At 32.5% G+C, this 15,444-nt stretch overlaps 2 protein-coding genes across 3 annotated transcripts; both read right to left on the bottom strand.

Moving 5' to 3' along the window:
• Positions 1-767: 767 nt before the first annotated feature.
• On the bottom strand, positions 768-12,809 carry LOC123711382. Of its 2 annotated transcripts, none has more exons than XM_045663948.1 (15): positions 12,645-12,809; positions 12,078-12,195; positions 11,037-11,233; positions 8,993-9,130; positions 8,607-8,810; positions 7,493-7,668; positions 6,791-6,941; positions 6,303-6,442; positions 5,494-5,650; positions 4,889-5,107; positions 3,507-3,688; positions 2,643-2,832; positions 2,161-2,340; positions 1,532-1,842; positions 768-1,275 (listed from the first exon to the last, which is right to left on the bottom strand). In XM_045663948.1, the coding sequence occupies exons 1-15, from the start codon at positions 12,709-12,711 to the stop codon at positions 928-930; spliced, it is 2,778 nt and encodes a 925-aa protein (XP_045519904.1). In that variant the 5' UTR covers positions 12,712-12,809; the 3' UTR covers positions 768-927. The 2 variants fall into 2 exon arrangements, with proteins under 2 accessions (XP_045519904.1, XP_045519905.1); XM_045663949.1 differs by having other exon boundaries at positions 11,037-11,230.
• Positions 12,810-13,957: 1,148 nt separating this feature from the next.
• On the bottom strand, positions 13,958-15,097 carry LOC123710984. The gene is made up of 4 exons (XM_045663338.1): positions 14,871-15,097; positions 14,556-14,699; positions 14,239-14,482; positions 13,958-14,124 (listed from the first exon to the last, which is right to left on the bottom strand). Exons 1-4 carry the CDS (start codon positions 14,963-14,965, stop codon positions 14,008-14,010), a joined length of 600 nt encoding a protein of 199 aa, XP_045519294.1. The 5' UTR covers positions 14,966-15,097; the 3' UTR covers positions 13,958-14,007.
• Between the last annotated feature and the right edge of the window lie 347 nt (positions 15,098-15,444).

Below are 15,444 nucleotides of genomic sequence, written 5' to 3'. Positions count from 1 at the left end.
GAAGCTTTGTAATTTTTTATCTGATATTATTTATAATTTATACAACCATACTTAGAGACGTTAATTAAGATTCAGAGTCGCGCTATGTGACTCCCATATGTAAAAATCGCATTGGATTCAACATACAAGAACAATTTAAGAGTTAACGCTTAGTTAAACTATTTTAATTTTATTTATTATTTAAAAAAGTTTGCTTAGATATTTAGAAGCGAAAAATGTTAACAAAACAATAATTTATTTTTATAGTACAAAAAATAAAGGAAACGTTTAAATCGGAAGCCAAGTCTCAGGTATCGATCATTTATTGAATTAGGAGCTGCAACCTTTTAGGTCTAGGCCTAAGATTTTTGTTTCGTGATCTGTGATTAGTAGTAATATAGTGTGATTCTAACTCGCGACCCCAGGCTTGAAAGGCGCACGCTCAAGCCACTAGGCTGACACTAAATAATAATTAAGCCTTTATTCTCTAACCGTTAGTTAAAAATAATTAGTAGGAAAATCATTTTGCAACAAATTTTACGGGCAGGTTGTCTGTCTTAGGTCTTCATACTTGCATGCTAATTTAATTGACGACTCTAAGTACAGCACTCAATCATTTATAAATCCACATATTTCATTTAAAGTTACCCTCATTAAAAGATTAAGTGCGCTTAAAGCGAGTGCCTTAAATAAAATAATAAACATCTATATATAAATATAATTACATCCATACAATATTCCCGTCTGAGCGCATTGAAAAATAAAACATTATTGTCACTTAGGAAGATATTAAGGCAGCCAAACCTGTCAAAAACTCAATTGTACCCTTACAGTAGCTTGTACGTATTTACATAAATTGATTTTAACAATTTTAGCTAGAATTTACGGATTTTTTATTTGAAAAAGATTCTATAATAATTTAAAAAAGCTATATAAAAGCTAATTTAATTAAGGTTCATCATTAAAAGGATTATTTTTTACCTGTTCATCATCTGGGTATGTGTAGAGGCTGGGCTGCCCACTTATACTCGGCAAACCCACTGTGTTCATAGGAGACATAGCACCATATTTATTTAAATTCTTCCCTGAATTTTGCCGAATAATAGTGGTGTATGTTGGAATTGATTTTATGGGTATGTCTTTAATCCTACTTGCAGCTCGATAAGTGCCGAATTGATCTGGTGGTGGAGGAAGGGAGAAACCGTCTGAGGCTTGGGTAATCTCCGACGTCTCATCGCTTACCTCTTTTTGCGATCTATGCCTTGTTTTTCGTGGCATAGTGTAGAACGTATTCATCTAAAATGTTAAAATACTTTACTTTTCTGAAAATTATTTCTTCAATAGGAATCAGTCTTTAAAGATTATGGGGATAGTACTAGGAATTAATGTTATTATTACTTATTTAATACCATTAGCACCGCCAATCGCATAGCATGTCAATAATAACCTTCCTTAGTTTAAAAGGAATCCATTATTTATTTCTGATCCATCATTTCATTTAACGCAACGTGTTCTGTGGTATAATGGGATTCATGAAAAACATCTTACTTACCGGCTTAGGCACATTATAGCTTGGTTCAGGTGGTAGATGCATTACAAGATGGTCACACAGAGTATCCAATTCTCTCTTTCTACTAATATTTTGTAGAGAATGGACCCTGCAGTTCGTACGTCTTGTCTGTATACATTTCGGTTCTGGCTCGGACATGTCTCTCATGTATCTGGCAGAGTGAAAGGAGCTGGTCCTTCGCATATCATAGTTTTTTGGAGGATACTTTGCGATTGCTCTTCGGAATGATTCTGTTCGACGTATGTTACATTCGCTGCCCTCGTCGCTATCATTGCATGTCTCGCAATTTGATTCTGGATAATATTCATGAGTTAAATGGTAAGTTGTCTAAAGAAATATGTAACTGTTGCTGTGCGCAGTACTTTTGCCCCTGCGGACTTGAACTTTGCAAAACCCTAAACGTAGCAAGTACAATTACAAAAAACAATGCGTCAGCATTTTGAAATTAACTGTTAGCAAATTAAGAAATTATATCAAAGTTCATTTCGTGAAATCAATGTTTGTCAACACAGAAACTTATATATAATAAGTTCTTGGGTTAGAAAATGTAACATAGGCCTTTGGCCCCTAAATTCTAATTAAAATATTTCCTAGAAAACTTGATAACTTACCGTCAGTAGTATAAGCACATAGGGGTGGATGTGAATCTCTGGGCAAGTCGTGTCTTTGTTGTCTGTCGTGAGCGCAAAGGACCAGGCCACACGCGATCAAAGCTAACAGAGCCACGCCTCCACATAACGACAAAGCAAGCGTTGTTATATTCGTTACTGCGCTAATTGTGAGTGCTGGGTCTACAATTTAAGGAACTCTTAAAAATTGATATTTTAAATACGTACATTTTATAATAAGTCTATTAACAATATGCTTTGCGATTAAAACGAATTGAATTACATTAAAAGCATTGTACTAATGTTGCATTGTTAGTTTTAGCTATTGTTTGTCTAAATATAGTGTCGCTAAAATCAAGTTGGGTTAATTACCGGTGGAACATTTCTAAATTAAGAAAATTAATAAAAAAATAATCTTTTGCAGTCGACCCGTAGAACATATTTTGTTGTCCAACTATCGTTTGTAAAATATACTTGGAGCTTACCAATCCCCTCATCAATGATGCTATCCTTGTCCAATTGTATTATTTTACTTTCACCTTTATCATTAAAAGCTATAATATTGAATTTATATATTGTTTCTTTAGGCTCTTCAATCATAAACTTTGGTTCTTGATTTATTATTGAAACGAGCTGTTCTTCAGAATCCGCTGCGGTGACGATAAATTTGAATTTCTGAAAGTTACCATTATTACTCGACTTTGCTAGACGGATTCTATTGTGATTATTAATTTGATCTCTATGTGTAAGCAAAGATACTTTTCTTACACATTAATCACTACTACTTATGTTTAAATATTTAACTACGGATTTTAATTTCATGTATAGGACTTTAATAGGAAGGTTTATGATTACACTATATAGACATAAAGTCGTTTCCCATACGTATAATTTCTTGCGAACTTCGAACTTTGATAGTATGATTTATTTACAAAACCATGCCAACGTTCGGCACACTCATCCATTGATACAAGAAAAATGAAATACGATGTAGGCAAACATAACAAACACGACCTACAACAATTGCCAACCTTCCAACCCCTTTACGTCCATTATTCATCCAAATAAAGCAATCACAAATCATAACTTTTAGTGTATGAGACAAAAATTTCCGTCTCCAGACACGCCAGAAATTTTGTCTCAGGCCCAGGCCTCCTTTCTTCCTCGATATGGAAAATATAGGTTCGTTATAACTTTGAACTGTTGTATTGACGTCTTTGTTACTTTATTTTACTTGTATAAACAAATTTCAAACATATTTTGTTTTATATTAAAACTAAAGCGTGCCAATTGTTGAAGACTGAAGTGAACTGGAAGTATAATTTCATTTAATTCCGATAGAAACGTACCTGTGGCAATCCTCCGTCATGCCCCGCCCTACACGTAACTGTGATATCGCCTTGCATATCTTTAATGGCTTCACAATTAGATGGAGGTTGTGGCACAGTCTCATCCGTCACCAGAAATGTGCATTTTGTTTGTAGAAGATCACTATTCTTGACTGAATTCAAGCCCCAGCAGTATACGAGCGCTACAAATAAATGTATCTATATATAATGGTTAAATTTGCAGGTATTTTCAGGTCTAGGATTTAATAGAAAAGAGATGTAAGTACATTAAAAAATCAATGGCCTTTTAGCTCTGGGCCTGATTTCTGTTCGTGATTTGTTGTATTCTGTACCTGAAACACGCCGTCGACTTTGTGTTTTTGCACATGCACGCGGTTTCTTCGCGATGTTTTCCTTTACCGTACGCGCAAGTGTTGAATAATAGGAAGAAGATTCCATTATATTCAACTAAAAACCATATTTAATCATATGATAATATTGTTTTTGATTAACACAAGTATTTATTTGTTATATATTTAAATAAAACTCGCGGAATTTTGTAATGTACTGGTTGCATGCATGTAAATAACATAATAAATTCGCGTTCCTTAAACGATTATTTCAATAATACCACGATCGAACACATTTTGTATACACCTGGACTAAACCTGTAAGTTTAATGCAATGCAATGCAAATTTGTTTGTCCATGACAATTATACACCTATACGTACGTACTACAGAATTAATTATCAAAGAATATATACTTTTAATGGTTCCTCAACGCGCTGGAAGTTTATCGTTTCGGAGGCCCAGACACTTTTTTAATAGCAGAGCTAACGGAGTAATTGAATGGTTTGAAGATTTAAGTTGGCGCGTGGTAGTACCTTAACTTACCTTAACGAATAAGAATCGCAGTAAAGCGAGGAAATGCTGCCAGCTACAAAGGTACACAGGGACCAAACTTTTTAAATTTGTTTTTATTTTCTATTTATTAATGTTTAATAATAAATAATTATATATTTTTATTGTAAATACTGTATATTTGTGTTTTAGAAATAAATCTGTTTCATAAATATTTAATCTAAATGAATATTTTACGATAGTAATACATAACATAAATACATTTGACCAAAAATCCGGTAGGCTCCGCTTGGCTCGTAAAGGGTTTTTTTGCCATACGAGTCAGTCAGTCAGCGGGTCACATTGAATAAAGTGATAACCACCGCCCATGGACAACTCATTGACCTTTAAGGGATGGCACGCTCTTTTCTTACGGTTCCACAAAGAATACGCGGTGCGAGAAAGTGCCTTTAAAAGTGCATGGCGTCGAGATGAAAAGGATGGAAATTGGCATTCTGCCTCGACGTCTATAAAAAGATCGTAAAATAAATACAATACTAACTTGTAGTGCAATTAGGCCTCTGATACATAAGGGTATCGTCATCAGTCTCCAATGTTTGTGACTGGTTTGTATGCAGCTTGGTACCTTCCACCTCGCTTACCAACAACCATCGGTAAGCTGTAGGAGGCGGGTTCGCTTTAACTTTACACGTAATATTTATACACTCTTCAGAAGCCACTCCATATTCTACCACACTTTCATCTTCACAGTATGGCGGATCTGCAATTTTTTAAATAATTAATATTATAATAATCTAATTCTTTCTTGGTTGAGTGTTGAGTTATTTTATGTAAGGCCTGTAAGAATCGTAGTTCTAATACAATTATAAGATAGATTAATTGTTTTTTATTGATTGATTTTTAAGAGTATTTTGTTTACTTTACGTATAAAATAAGTAAAAGTAATAAACAGATACATCACAAAGAAAAAGTGATACTAAAATGTTCTTCACTTCGTCTATATCGCTTTGTGTTTAGCTGTATTTTACAATTTAAAGTACTATTAAACACTATGTACTAGACACGTTTTATAAGATACTGGTTAGGAAAAGTTTTCGTGTGCACATACAATATTAACGTATTACACAAATGGTGATAGAAACTTACAAACGACATCTATAACTATCGGTTTGCTATAAGTAAATCCTTCGTCATTAGTAACGGAGCAGGCATATTCGCCACCCTCATCTTCGCTAACAGAAACTAAATCCAATTTTTGCGTTGGTGAAACTTCCTCGCTCGTACTTTCACTTAGTATATCATCCTGAAACATTCATAATATGCAATTGTCAAAAATATGTGTGATCACCATGTGGCAGTGGATCGTTAATTTTACGAAGGAAAAAACTTACAAGATTATTTTATCTCTGAAAATTGTTCGTAAAAATGCGCCTGTATCTTAGTAGCAAACAAATTAAAACCTTATTTTTTCATTAAATATTTAAATTGAATTATAATTGGACTTGTGTACTTATTTAGTTGAACTTGTGTACTTAATGGGTTTGCTTATAGCATGTATCAGAAAGTGTCCGGGATCTATTTGTTAGCGTTTATTGCAGTGATCACACTTGGTTTAAAACAGATTGTTTTGTTTCTCCAGGAATCGAATCTTCTCAGTTTCCCTATACTACCTAAGTTGATAAGCAAGGTATGATTTAGCTTATACCATGTTTATTATTAGCGAGATATCTTTAATAATACTTAAAATTTCGTAATTTGTGATGGCATCTTTAAATATACGACAATCGAATTTAATCATTCCAGATAATCATTCCAGCTTTGACCGACATGGCAATTCTCTGTATCTAATCTATTATATAAAAAATATTTTATATTGTATTTATTAATATAACGTAGTAGTAATGGTACACAAACAGATATTTTCCAGATAATACAATCATAAAGTTAAGACTTACTTTATGGAACCAAATCATCCGAAAAACTGCCGGATTGGCTTCGAAACTGCAATTCATAGACACATTCGAGCCTTTAACAATGGATAGAGTGTCATTTTCAACTGTCTCACCAATAACCTCTATATTGACGACGGGTCGATCTACAAAAGTTAAATTTAATATTAATATACGTACTGCTGTAGTACAAGCCATATACCAAAACTGTGAGGGCATTTTTATATGGCATGTTCCAAGAGAAAATAATTAAAAAATGAACAATCTTCGCATACACGTGTGGTTGCCATATTATTCAACACGTTGTGAACGTACACGGGTTCCATAAGCACTCATGGGGTTACAAAAGTTTGTATCAGTTTTTTGTATAGTCTTATTACCAAGCCGAGACTTTTGACAACGGATTATACATAATATACTTATGTTCTTGTCTGTTGTAGGTGGTAAAACCCCTATAATTTGTATTCGTTACTTATTCCTTTATTTATTCTTACATTGCACAGATAAATGTTGCGCCAGCGCACATATATACTCTTCAGAGTCCCTGCGATAGGCCGGCACACAGCATGTTATACGGGACTCGTCAAATTCTGGAGTTACATTGAGTCGGATTTCATTTACTAATCTCTGTTGGGTTGGTTCTACCTACAAAAAATATAGCTTTTTGATTTTAAATCCTTAATAAAATAGAAACGATTTAAAATTTATATAATATACACATAAGGTGTACCTTATGTATGTTGAAAAGAAGGTACATTAGAACCGTCAATTATGAATTACCACCTCGCTGGCCCGAAAAGTGAAAGTAAACCAGAAGATAATACACGACTGAGCTTTTTGAAAGCCATTACAGAGTAAAAGTCTAACATATTTAAAATTACATGCGACGCGACGGTGGACGATGAAACCTACATTGATTATACATTTCAAATTAATACAATATTTCTTTCGATTAAAATAATATTCATAAATCATATTTTATAGATGAAAAACTACGTAAAAACGACTAAATCGGATAATGCAACAAATTCATTTCTGTCCTGGTGTTTCGAAAGATTACAAGACAAAAAACATTATTATTATCTACACTTATCATGCAGAACCTACTTGAGAATCTACTTGTTAAGTATACGAGTCCTCTTAGAATTCCAGTAAAATAAAATAATAATAAACTAATTTTATTTTAATCTACTTACTATTGTATTCTGTTCAAGAGTAGTAAGTTTCGATTCGTTTATACGCCACGTGACAGTTGGCAACGGTCTGGCGAAGAAGACACGGCACTCCATTGTTAGGACTTCGCCTGCGCGTGCGCGCCCACCAAACACTGAATCTTTGTCACCCACGTGTATTGACACCAGCTCTGGAGGTACTGGTACATAGCATAATTGTTAATGCACCATTTGGGGACACATGGGGTAAGTGACTGTCCGATATGAGCAAAATGTTCAAACTGTATATCAGAAGGTAAGTATGTACGGGATTTATATTACGTTAAATACCACGGGACAGGGACACCAGCTTACATCTCCAAATTAGGCTTTAGTACACTTTTTATTATATATAAAATTTGAAGGTCAAAAAAAGTAACCAACTGAACTCAGGTATTAAGCAAAAATATTTAACGATCGTGGTGTAAAATAAAGATATAAAATACATATAAATAAGAATTTATTCATACATTATATGGTAAATCTATTATAGAAATTCTTAAAAGAAATTTACATAAATAAAATAACAGAAGTTTAAAGACGAAAAATCAAATATAAGAACAAAGCAGGTATCATAAAGCATAACAAACATAATAAGATATAGTTTTCAAAACTAATCTATAATAATATTATTTAGCGCAGTAGCGTATCTGTATGGTAGTGGATTTAATCTTCGATTTATACAAGTATCACAAAATAATTTTAGCCGTAGTTAAAACCAGTCAAAATATAACAAATAGGGCCTTATTATAAAGACTAAAAGATGCCATATTGATTACTATGGTTACACTTAGATGAAAAAGCATACACGGTAACAAATTCAGTACTACTATCTAAGCATGTAGTACATAAGAACTTCAACGTTTTTTTATTAATTAGAAACGTTAAATTCATGAGGTTCATAGCTACGTTCATAAGCTTTGATTTAATAACCTTTTCTCAAAGAAAGGCATGTTATTAAAAAAAAAATTTTTTTAAATCACATCCAGAGACGCCTCTTTCTAAGATGGAATTTTTTACATGCATATTTATTAAGAATATACATTAAATATTATATAAATTATACTATGTTATGTCTATGGTAAGCAATTACACTTACAGTACATATCAATAGAAATATCGATGGATAAAGGTGGTGTCTCATCGTTATTCTGAGCGAAACATGTGAAGATTCTGCCATGGTGTTCACGACTCAACGGACCGAAATGTAAATCGCTACGTACTCGTAGTTCAGAGAGTATTGTTGATGTATTCTTCAGCAATTGCTGTTCCGACCACCACGAAAGCTTTGGTTGGGGTTTACCTATAATAGGTATTTTCTTAATATAAGATTTTCTTAATAAAATATTTAGGAAGTTGGTTATCTTATTTTAGGTAAGCGATTTTAAAAAGCTGCAAGAGGTAATGTAAAGCGTATTATATTTAAATGATAATATTAAAAATGCGTAAGTTTTGATCAATTAATTTTAGTGTACTTTACTTTACCTCCAAAAGCAACACAAATCAAATCTATGGTATCTCCGATGTAGTATGGACCAATATTTCTACTTGTGTTAGAGCCTGCGTTGGCAGTGGCCACTCGCGTCCCATTCTCGTGAATTATCCACAACTTTTGTGGGGGTTCTGCAAACATATACATTATTAGTTAATGTAAAACTGATAAGTTTACTTAATACGTCCAGTTAAAGAATTACTTTACTTATTTTAAGTTAGTCATCCTGATATCTTCTATCTTGCAAAATAGATAATCTTGACTCTGATAATCTAAAACATATATCTATATATAATTTGATCTAGCAATGTAGATTATAGTCCACTAGAGGTGTGGCTAAATAACTTTGTAAACTATGATATTTCTGGACGTTTATAAATTTCATTAAACCCTGACCAACTGTTAGAGTCTAACAAACAACACAAGAATCGTAAAATGAAATTATAGTTGCAGAGGGTTTTTGGAGATATAGACTTTGAAAGGCTTTAGCAATTTAAAGCAAATTAATGCGATAGAAGAGTGCTTTTTAAGGCATGAACGGTTTAAAATTTCTCAAAGGGTATACAATATAAGGATAAGTACAAAAACAAAATTTGTAATAAGCGCCATACCAAACAATCTTCGGGTTTAGTAATCGACTTTTCGGTCATAATACATAGGTAAAATAGGTCCGTAGCCCATCTTACGGCTCAATTTTTTCCAGGGCAAGTGTCCTTATAATTAACCAATGTTTCACGGGATTTTAGGTCAAATAATCATCGCTACGAACCGAATAGGAACCTTATCTCCTTTAATTAGGGTATATTTTCCAATGATACGATGATGCCTTTTACCGACATAAGTTTAAGCATTCTTATGCCGGTAGTTGACACACAATTAGAATATAACACCTTCATATAACTTCGCTATTTACGTGGCATAATTATTGTTAGTATAAATAAAGTGAACGGTTCCGGCGCTGTCAGCTTCCTCATTAAACTTACCCAGCAATTAATCAAAAGCGCGGCCATTTCGTTAATATTTAACTTTTTTATTCCATGACCTATTTTATAGACAAATCACTGAAGCGATAACCTGTTTTTTGAACTCGTTTGTATATATTATTTCTGTGACTACCCGTAATATATAGGTATAATTTCTAATTTATGTCATTATTTAGACTTTATTAAAGCAAACATTAATCACAAGCCCTGGGATACGATGTTTGTACTTATAATTTTTAGAAAACTTCCCGAAGTTTTGCTAGTTCAGACTGTAAAATTATTTAATGGAAATATAGGCTTCCTCCTATTAGAGTAGTAGATGGTGTTACAACTCCTTCTGGATCTTGGCCTTAGATTTCTCGATGGTTCATTTAAACTCTTTGGCAGTGACACGTTAACTGATGAAAAAACGTTTGTAGGGGTTGCATAATCTTTATAATTAGACAAGATCAGTCTTTAGGATATCTAAATAGTCTAAGATTTCAACGAGACTTCTATTCGTTTGTTAAATATATTAAAGGATTTTATATAAAACATTGTATTTTAAAATATAATTATAATAATAACAATTTATTGCAAGAATATGGTATAATAATAAGTTCGCATATTCTGCCACACACAATGGCACACAAATTTGTCTTTAAAGGAGTTTTACATTTTACATTATTAGTCATATGAATTGGTCAATTCTTATATTTTTTATATCGTACATATCATATCAAATGTTATTAAATTTATATAAACTACAGTGTCTCACGCAAATCATTATTTATTGAATAATACATTTTTTCCGAATGTCCAAGTCGATTTTTAAAGACTCTAGACGGAATATCTTTCAATTCTTTTGGTAAATTATTGTAAACCTTAATAGCCATACAAAAGGTGTTTTTGCTAAACAGTTCCAGATTGTTTTGGCACAGCCAATTTCTCTTTTCTTACTTCGACTTAAAAGTATGTATGTTTCTGTGTACTAATAAGGATATTTCTAAAATATAAATACAGGGAAGGGATAATCTCAAGAGATGTGCTCAACATATTTATTAAAAATACATACCTATTACAACCAATAATACATGGCTCTTACGAGTCGGACTCTTTGAGAAATCAGCATGACAGTGATATATTCCTGCATCCGATGGAATAATAGTCAATATCTCCAGGGTGTCTGATCCTTCCTCTTCGGAGGTCAACAATCGGTAACGAGGACTTGGAGACATTACGTTACCAGAACCTCCACGAAGATCGCGACTGCTGATGCAAAATTTTATGATTTTACTGGTGGAGTTGTTTTATATATTTTGAGTTCAAGGAGTTAAAAATAGTTAACTACTCATGTTGTTTTAAATTATTCATTACTTCAATGCAAATTTCGCTGTTTATTTTTAAAAAGGATATGGTATTATGAAGTACTTAGGTACTATTGCTATAATTCAAATTGTACAAATGTTTATGTATATATATAATTCAATTAAACCATTGGATGAGCGGAGTACCCTGATGTACAGGTCTCCCTAGACTTAGTTCAGGGACTCCAATACCTGCTAAAATAATGTAACTTGATATAAAGTAATTTTAATTTTTTAATATTTGAACTAACTTTGAAATAGGACTTGTCCACCTTTAGGTTCTTAGGTTTAATTTTGCTCAAAAAGCAAAATGTTGAGTTATATTTTCTGAAATTATCGACTGTACAGGACAGGAATACACTCGGTGAATTCTCCCTTATCAGTTAATCTGCTTATTACTTGCATTATTTTAAATTGCAAGGGCCCCCTTATACTGACCCTGGCCTTGCAGTCGGTGCACCCGAGGCGGGAGGCCTAATTATTTAATGGCGCCATTCGATTGTCATTTAAATTAAAAAGTCAAGCATGCTGAAAACTTAATATAGCTTACTTAAAACAAATCTATCTTTAGCATCAAATAACCGATCAGTTGACAAAATATGCACACTTTTTACCATTACGAACATTCTCCAAAAACTTCCTAAGAATTAGTATTTACGGCACTGTTTTAAATTCCTTGTCGTTTAATGGAAAATGACGTTGGAAGTCATGAAGTTATAATTAAAGTAATAAAAATAGGCATTGTTTACCTATAAAAAGCCGTTGACGATCCATCCCTATACCAAGCCAATATATTGAGATTGTCGTCTCCGTTAACAGCCGTTACATTGCAAGGTAGTTCAGCGTTTTCTCCTAATACAGCTTTGACTAAAATAATTTATTTAAAAATGTATTCTGTAGTATAATTCCAGTAGAAATGGAAATAGAATAACTAAAGTTATAGAACCAAGAATTAAATAGAGACGATTGAGTAACGTATAAAATAAAAATCTGTTTAACAGATATATATTCACGTTTATAAGATACATGCGTAGCATTAAAGCAATACTGATTCTATTAAAATATATTTACAAAGCCTGGGCAGCACAGTTAAAATATATTATAAAATAAAAAGGCAAAACTATTCTATAAATTACCATTAAATCGATAATTGGAAAACATTACTCGCAGTCCCCTAAAATATATCATTAATGAAATTAACTGAAACTATATTTTGTTTAATAAATAAAAGTTACGAATAATCGAAAACCATGAAATCTATACTAAAATCTTTTTAGAAAAATATAATTTGTTTATTAATAATAATAAAAAAATACCTGTAATAACATCATCTGCGTTACCTAAACTAAAAAACACTAAACTAACTGCGAATAATACTATCATGACTACCACAGTGATTTGGATAAACTTTTGAATGAAGATTTGTCCAAAATTTCGCGATCGGACTCAAGCATCCCGACTGAGTAGCGGACACGCGTTCCAATTGGCGCGCTTAGTTGCAATAAACGTTGTCGGTCCAGGGAACACAGGACTGCTTCCGGAGCGCCCGTCCTCGTGACGTCACACCCGCGCCCGCTGCTCAAACAATGCTCCATGCCAGCTCAACATTTACCTTACTTTTTAATTGGTGAGGTCGAAACAATTGGGTCGCTGAGTTGCAGATTTACCCCAACAATAAAATATAAATCGTGTTTATCTTAAACTATTCACTCGCCCAGTAAAAAGAATCAATTTTAAATTAGAGATTTATGAGGCCAAACAAACAATGATAGCTTCTCTAGTAGCAGTAGTATCTCGATCCAGATACCTCATTTGGGTTGCCTGGAATATGTCGCCTTTGCGTCCCCCATTTGGACCCCATTTGGGACCCCCCCCCCCATTGCATCACATAATTTATTGTTTTTTAATGTACTGTATTTTTTTTATTCTTGGTGCCATAAAATCTAATCTACAGAATTTGTTTAGCCTAGAGTTCGTTTCTTAGCTACTGATTAAAAGCCGAAACTACGTACTAAAGTTTTTCTAGTGAAAATACGCGATTCAAGTCTGTTGACGCATTTCTACCGTAAAAAGTTATGAGACATGTAATAAGTGTCGGTTAATTTAAGTAGACCTTCTGTTTAAAGTAATTAGTAAACCTAACAACTTTAAGTGACCATATCAATATTACAAATCATTTATGTTTTAATTAAATACGTCGACTTGCCTATTATATTGACAAATGATCATGATAACAAATATAATATACAGAAATCTGAGGCCCAGATCGAACAAGGTTGTAGCGCCGCTGGTTTTTTTTTATGTCTGTTAGAAGTGCCTTAGAGTTTTGACGATCTGTCAAAAAATGAAGAAATTTGACTAGTTATAATTCTTAAGATACTAGTTCCGATTGAATGAAATTTGAAATATACCATGTCTATGCAATCCCTGCTAGGTAACTGGACAGGCTTCTATTTTTATCCACAACTACGTAATAGGCTGTCGAAAATGGCCTAATGCAAGTACTAAGTGTACTAACAATAAAGTTACACTGCTTATATTTTTCTGGCTATAGATTATTACTGTGTACTTATGGTAATAAGTACTACATACATAGTAATGTATACTATTTTTTTTATTGAAAATCGAGTATTTTAAAATGTCTTTATTTAGATACAATTAATTTGAGTTGTAGGAACTTTAGATATGTTTTAAGGAACGGACAAATAACACTGACAATAGAACTATAACAGCACTTCCAACTGTACCAACAATTATCTTTTTATTTCTGCTATGTTTTGAACTTCCTGACGAAACCTAAAACGAATTATTTAATGAGATACTATATAGAATACAATTTAGTATTAAAAACTTCAAAGAAATACTTAGTCTTGTCTTTTGTTTTGTGTATAGTACTACTGTGAATTTTACCTTGAATTTTGTGTGTAGAGATATATCCATGGAATTTAAAATATTTGTCATGTGACTTAAAATACTAATACATATATCTGAAGCATATTTATCTTCATGTAATAAGCAGTCGGTAACATTCTTTGATTTTTTAAGTGATATTGTGTTCGCCATCATACTCAAGTAGAGTCTGTAGAGGTGTTGTGAACTTTCTTCTAAAGCATCAATAATTTCCATAGGGCCTAAGTTTGTATAGTTTTTTGATCTAAAATAAAACAGTATGAATGAGACATAAATATTTAAGACTCAATCACCAAAGACAATGGCATTGTACTTACGATTGAACAATCATTTCTTCATAAATGGGTAAATTTTTCACTTCATTTAATATTTTTTGTCTGATTTCCTTGTCATCCACACCAATTTTTGTCAAGTCTTCATCATTTAATTCCATTAAGGTACATTGGCCAATATTGTGTTGCCTAAAACAATTATTGTTTATTTTGTAACTGAAGGCCCATATATTAATATTTATCTGGGTTTATTTGATAGTAGTTTTTGTATATAAAACTACATTAGATGCGTAAGATTTATTTAGTAATACACATATTATGTTACATAGCCGTAAATGCCCAATTTATATACCTGTTTACCTGAATAATGGTAAATATTTTTCAGCTTCAAGGCCCACCAAGAGAGCATTTATCGTTAGATCAAATTTTGTTGGATCAATCATGCTATCTGCCATTATAGACTGCGGCGTGATATTTTGCACTTTCTCCAATTAATTTAGCACAAAGAGAGAAATGTTTTCGTTATCTGTTATCCGTATGTCCGTATATTTTGCATTGTTTATTTGTAACCAAGTTTAAAGTTATGATCGAAATGGCGAAAACTTAATAAGTAAATATTGACTCTGTCAGTTGTCATTGTCAACTTATATATGTTTATCAATATTATAAACATATTCTATAGTCCTAAAATCTTTAAAGACCTGTGGTGTCGCGCTTAAAAATATTTGAATTATTAGGTTCTTTCTTTAAGATATTATGGCCTGGTAAAGTATGAGAAATGTCTAAACTGAAATGCATTTTGGCATACAGTAAAGACTTGTACATACTTTAAATATTCCAGAGTAAAGCTTTAAGGAACGAAAGTATTAAATACGAAACACACGGAATAGCGGGTTATTTATATAAGGAACTACGTTTTTTTGAACTTCCACTT

This window comes from Pieris brassicae, chromosome 6, assembly GCF_905147105.1.
Source record: "Pieris brassicae chromosome 6, ilPieBrab1.1, whole genome shotgun sequence".
Taxonomy (NCBI): Eukaryota; Metazoa; Arthropoda; class Insecta; order Lepidoptera; family Pieridae; genus Pieris; species Pieris brassicae.
The sequence above is the reverse complement of the archived record's forward strand: the minus strand, read 5'-3'. Positions and strand labels throughout refer to the sequence as shown.